This window comes from Octopus bimaculoides, chromosome 4 (assembly GCF_001194135.2).
Source record: "Octopus bimaculoides isolate UCB-OBI-ISO-001 chromosome 4, ASM119413v2, whole genome shotgun sequence".
Lineage (NCBI taxonomy): Eukaryota > Metazoa > Mollusca > Cephalopoda > Octopoda > Octopodidae > Octopus > Octopus bimaculoides.
In genome coordinates this window covers 298,850-304,773 of record NC_068984.1, presented here as the reverse complement: position 1 = coordinate 304,773, position 5,924 = coordinate 298,850, and the positions used below count along the sequence as shown (strand labels likewise).

Sequence of the window (5,924 nt, the reverse complement as noted above, 5' to 3'; positions counted from 1 at the left end):
CCCCCCCAGTGCCCAACTGGCACTTATTTTATCAATCCTTAAAGGATGACCTCAGCAGGATTTGAACAAATTGCACAATGCATTTTCTCTGATGCTCTAACGCTTCTGCCAGTTTGTCACCTTAATAATAATGGTAATAAAGGTTTCAAATTTTGGCACAAAAACCAGCATGGGAGGGAGTTTAGTCAATTACATTGTTCCCCAGCACCTTAATTTTATCGATCTCTGAAAGGACAAAAGACAAAGATAGCTTCAACAATATTTGAACTAAGAATGTAAAGAGCCACAAGAAATGCCACAGAGCACTTTGCCCAACATCTTCATAATTCTTCCAGCTTGCCACATTATATTACAATAATAATAATAATAATAATAATAATAATAGTTTCTACAACAGGCACAAGGCCTGAAGTTTGTGGGGAGAGGGGTAAGTTGATCGCATCAACCCCAGTATTTGATTGGTACTTTATTGACCCCCGGGTGGATGACAGGGCAGAATTTAATAATAATAATAGTTAGAGAGCATACGATATGCTTCTACACTCTTGGATAACAAGAATCATGGAAATGTATGGAGCAGCAGGAAATATGAGAAGCGCCTTATATGGAACAGAATTGAAGTGACAGCAGGGAATCCGGTATTAGGAGAGGTATCTTCCAGGGGGACAGTGTGTGTGTGAAGCGTTGTGTGCATGTGTACTGTGTATTTGTGTGGTTGCATGTGTGGAAGTATGTGTGTGAAGTTATATTAGATATGTGTATGAGGCTATCAGACGTGTGTGTGTGCGTGCATAGTCTGCAAGTAGCATGTGTGTGTTCTTCTACCCTTCTTTAGATGTGTGAGTGTAAGAGGCAGTCAGACATACATGTGTGTGTGTTTATGCTTGTCCCTGTTTTCATCTGGTGAGCGAATGTGTGTGGGGCAGTTGGACAAAGTGTGTGTGAGTGTATGCTCTGTGTTTGTGTTTGTGTATGTGAGGAGATCTGACATACATTGCATGTTGTAGGTGAGTCAACCTGGATGGAGAAGTCAGGTGGAAGTGGGGTGACAAGGAAGGTAGGTCTGGCTTGATTAGATGCTCACTACTGTATGTGCGGAGGTGGAAGTGTGAATGCGGGTGTGGGTGGAGGAGGAGGAGGAATGTGTGCATGTATGGAATAGGAAGGAGTGTAGGTGTGTGTGGGTGCAATGGTGTGTTTGAAATGGGTGATAAGCAGAGCAGTGGAGGGGGTAGAAGAGGAGGAGGAGGAGGGGCAATGGAAGCTTAGAAGTGTTGTGGACATGGGTTTAGATGAAGAAAGGTGAACTGTGACCATGAGCAACTGTCGTCCCTCATCACCCCTTGACAACCAGTATTGGTTTGTTTATGTGACCCTTAGTGGTTCAGCAAAAGAAACAAAAGGGGTCAGTTTGTTCAATTCAACTATTTCAAGGCAGTGCTCCAGCATGGTCGCAATCCAATGGCTGAAACACGTAAAGGCTAATGGACACATCTCCATAGTCAAAGACATTCCTAAAGAAGAACCTTCTGTGAGGAAATATGAAAGGAATGATATTTCAGATGATGTAAAATAATGTGGTCCACTTGAGAATATCGAATTTTCCAATAAAATATGACATTTTTAGCAACAAAATAAAAAGGGAAAAAAAGTGAAATGTACTTTTAAAAAAAACGTGTGCAGTATGAAATATGAATAGATCTAAGAAAACAACCAATTGAAATCAAGTTAACAGTGAGAAAATAAAAACTAAATATTTACTTGTGACAAATATAAATTAACCATGAGCTGTGGTTGAGAAACAATCTCTAAGTTTACCTGGCACGTGCTACTTGTGGGGACTCATAGCATTTAGCCTGTTTCTAGCAATTTCTACAGGTTTTCCATTCCCTTATAACATGGCCAATGGCATGTTTTCACCACTGGGAATGCTGCAGGGGAAAAATATATTTTGAAAAATCTTGTTTTACACTTATTTCCATCTAATTTTTGTGTGGGTTCTGCAAAGTTGATGATATTTACAACATAGCTTCAATTGCTGTATTTATTTACATAAATGTTTCATTTATAATTTGATTTTCACTACTGTTGACATCAGAATTACAAATGTCTCTTATCTACAATAAAATTGCAAGATTTTCTTTTTGTACTTACTAAATATATATATATATATGTATATGTGTGTGGAGAGAGAGAGAGCGAGCTTAAAATTTGTGTTTTTGGAACTTGCCATTAATTTTGCAGCAACTGCTGTGTTATTTTTTAAAAAATGACCAGCTATAAAACGAAAAGTTTATTCCAAATAGTTAGAAGTAAAACTGTATTAGCCAAATGTTACCAATACCAATTCTAAAAATGATTCTTCTTTTATGAAATATCCATGACAACTTTTTATTCTGTTTTTTTTTTTTGTTTGTTTTTTTTTACTTGCTGAGTATAAAAGAAGGAAAAGAGCCCATGGCTGCTGCAGTCCCTCTGAGACTGGAGTGAATTGATGTTTAAATTAAGCTGCTTCAGGTCAACACATGCAAGAAAGACATCGACAAGAAGATCCCAGAAGGAGAGATGCTCAGGGGAAGAAGGGTTGGACATAGTGGACAGTGTGAGGAAAAGGGCGTGGGAGTGCAACAATGGTGAAGAGTGGTTTAAGATGCCTGAATAGTGAAGGTTCAAGACCAACCAGCTCCAAGGGACAGAAACCATTATAGTAGCAACTGAGAAAATTGCCCAACTCCATATCAGTGGGGAAGACAGAGACCTTAAATAATGATGGTGATGAGAAAAACAGAGGAAGTGACAGGATGCCTGTGGGTCAGAGGCAAGAGTATGGTCCCTCGGTGATGTGGTGCCACTCAACTGAGTGACCTTTCTCTGGGGGATGTCCAAGATGTCAGTGTGTGTGTGTGTGTGTAACAACAGCTCCATCTCAGAAATGGAAACAGTCTTCTATTGTGGGCCATTCTTGAGTTCTGTAGAGTTGTCAACTGCTGTCGGTAACTGAATTATCTTCTGGCTCTAAAGAGAAGGCTTAATCTTTAGGATGAAACTCTACCTGTGCTAACAATGTGATTTCATAAGAAGAGAATCTAAACGATAGTGAAACCCAGCACTTGGAGTGGTCGCGTAGACCCCGGCTGAGTGCCATTCATGAAGAGAGATGGTCATGGAGCAGTAGTGTTTCCTTGATATGAGCAATTTTATAGAAAGAAAAACTGAATCACAAGTTATCTCAAGATCAACAGCCTACAAGTTGGGACTTTTTCTTTCTTTTTTATACAGCCAGATCTGATGATCTGGCTGTAAAAATTCGATTTTTTCTTAAACTGTGGCCATGTTGGGGCACCACCTTGAAGGGATTTTTAGTCAAACAAATCAACCCCAGTTGTTCTTTTTTAAGTCTAGTATTTATTGTATCCATCTCTATTGCCGAACTGCTAATTTATTGCAACATAAATAAACCACCACCAGTTGTCAAGTGGTGGTCATGGGACACACACACACACACACACACACACACATAACAGGCTTCCACAGTTTCCATCTACTAAATTCCCTCACAAGGTATTGGTTGATCTAGGGGCTACACTGCTTTTATTTTAATTGTGAAAATAATGAAGAATTTATTAAAATAACTTTGTCATTATTAATATGGTGTTTGGAACACAAATAAGCATGAAATTTTGACGGAAGATGTCAATTGACATTGCTTTAAAAGAGGACGTACTTATGTTAAACCAGCAGCAGTCCCAGGCAGGTTGATATTAAAAGGATTAAAGAAAGCAGGTTGGAGAAACACTCATCAGTTACCCAACGGTGAGACCTGTTTACAGCAATGAGTTGTACTTTCCCATAGATTGGTGGCTTCTTGTTGTGTGGATGAGGGAAGCCAAGTGAATCACAGAAGAGAGGACTAAATACTTACAGTGAGAGTGTAATCATCAAGACTAATTGAATCTGTGTCGTCTCCAACAGCCAAAGGAACTTCACTGATGTGACTCAGAGTAGAATCAATCTCCTTTAAAAGAAAACAATTTGAAAAATTACATAATCAATGAGGAAAGAAGACGTGGTTTTAATTTTTATGTAAAATGTCAATGAACAACACTGCTTGCATGATGGTGAGGTTTGTTTACAACCATCACATGATGTCTAGGCACCTACATACATATATATATAACAGGAATTAATCTTCTCTCTTCGCTCCTTTGCACCACATGGACTCAACTCCCCTCCTCTCCTCATCTGACACCTACTTCCTCTCTTTATTCCTACCCACCTCTCCCCTCCTCTCTTGCTCTGACACCTACATCCTCTCTTCATCGATACCCCCTCCACCCACACACCCCACCTCCACCCCACTCCACACAAGCACTGACCACTTCCCAGCACCCACACCACACACCATCATCTGCACACCCACACACACGCACACAGCAAAGTCACTGGCCCCTATCCAAACACAAACACACATACCTTCTCACATACACACACATGAACCAGGTGGCTGCACCAGGCCCCAATCTGATTTGGCAGAGTTTCTACAGCTGGATTCCCTTCCTAACGCCAACCACTCTGAGAGTGTAGTGGGTGCTTTTACGTGCCACTGGCACGAAGGCCAGTCAGGCGGTACTGGCAACAGTCTCACTCGAAATGGTGTATTTTATGTGCCACCTGCACAGGAGCCAGTCCAGCAGCACTGGCAACGATCTAGCTCGAATATCTTTTCACGTGCCACTGGCACAAGTGCCAGGAAGGCGACATTGGTAACGATCACACTCAAATGGTGCTATGGCAACGATCACGCTTGGACGGTGCTCTTAGTGCTCCACTGGTACAGGTGCCATCACGATTTCGCTTTTGCTTGCCCCAACAGGTCTTCACAAGCCAAGTTTAGTGTTCAATGAAAGAGACGTTGGCATGGGTGCCAACACACACACACATATATACATATTCATACATACACATGACAAGCTTCTTTTCAATGTCTACCAAATCCACTCACAAGGCTTTGGTTGGCCTGGGACAACATGCTTGAGAAGAAAGCTTCTCAAGCACACATGTTCATATACATTGAAGGAGGAAGTAGATAGTTAAAGCTTACATTCAAACTTAGTGTACTGTTCGGTCGATGTGCAGAGTAACCATAGCTGCGACCCAGAGTGCCCACAGATGCTCCAAGACCCTCCTTCATAAAAGGACTCAAACCATTTGCTACACTCGACACGGCCCTTTTCAACTGAGCTGGCGTTTTGCTAAAAGAAAAGGCACGACCAACTTTTTTACGGATTCTGGAAAGAAATAGAAATATATTCGTGTTTATTAATGAGCAACAAAAAGGCAAACAAAAAACATATGCAATCTTCTTTATAATAATGAAAGGATTTAATTGCTTGAGCAAGTTCTATAAATATGCATAAAAACCAAGTAAAAGTGTGTCTGATTTAGTTTTGTGTTCTATCAACCTGCACACAACCATCCCCAGGTCACTTTCTTCCCTACTATGATAACAACAATAAACCAACCGTGGACAGGTGAGATGCTAATTTACAAGTTAAATAGCTGCAAACAGGTAAAATGATATGCAAATTACTTATTAATGCAGTATAATGCCTTTGGTAGTGTTTCAACTGATAGCATTTCTATCAGTCAGTCATTGTGACTTGAGCTGTTAAAGCATAAATACATTTGAAATGAAGACAAACTTCAGATTTTGAATGTATAAATGGTATTGTAGAAAAGGAAATGGTTTCTACACAAATACATCTTGAGATGAGTGAATACAGCTACACATCTATATATTCATTTTTGCCTTCATATTCATACATATATGGAAACACTCATCATTACACACACACACACACAAATATATATATATCATCATCATCATCATCATCGTTTAACGTCCGCTTTCCATGCTAGCATGG

At 40.1% G+C, this 5,924-nt stretch overlaps 1 protein-coding gene across 1 annotated transcript in view; it reads right to left on the bottom strand.

The window, feature by feature from the left end:
- LOC106881851 (protein ECT2) overlaps nucleotides 1-5,924 on the bottom strand; it is a 129,719-nt gene that overhangs the window by 20,664 nt on the left and 103,131 nt on the right. Inside the window, exons 22-23 of the mRNA XM_014932366.2 lie at nucleotides 5,102-5,288; nucleotides 3,923-4,015 (exon numbers count right to left, since the gene is read on the bottom strand). Coding sequence (XP_014787852.1) covers nucleotides 3,923-4,015; nucleotides 5,102-5,288 — 280 coding nt within the window. The remainder of the gene's footprint in view (nucleotides 1-3,922; nucleotides 4,016-5,101; nucleotides 5,289-5,924) is intronic.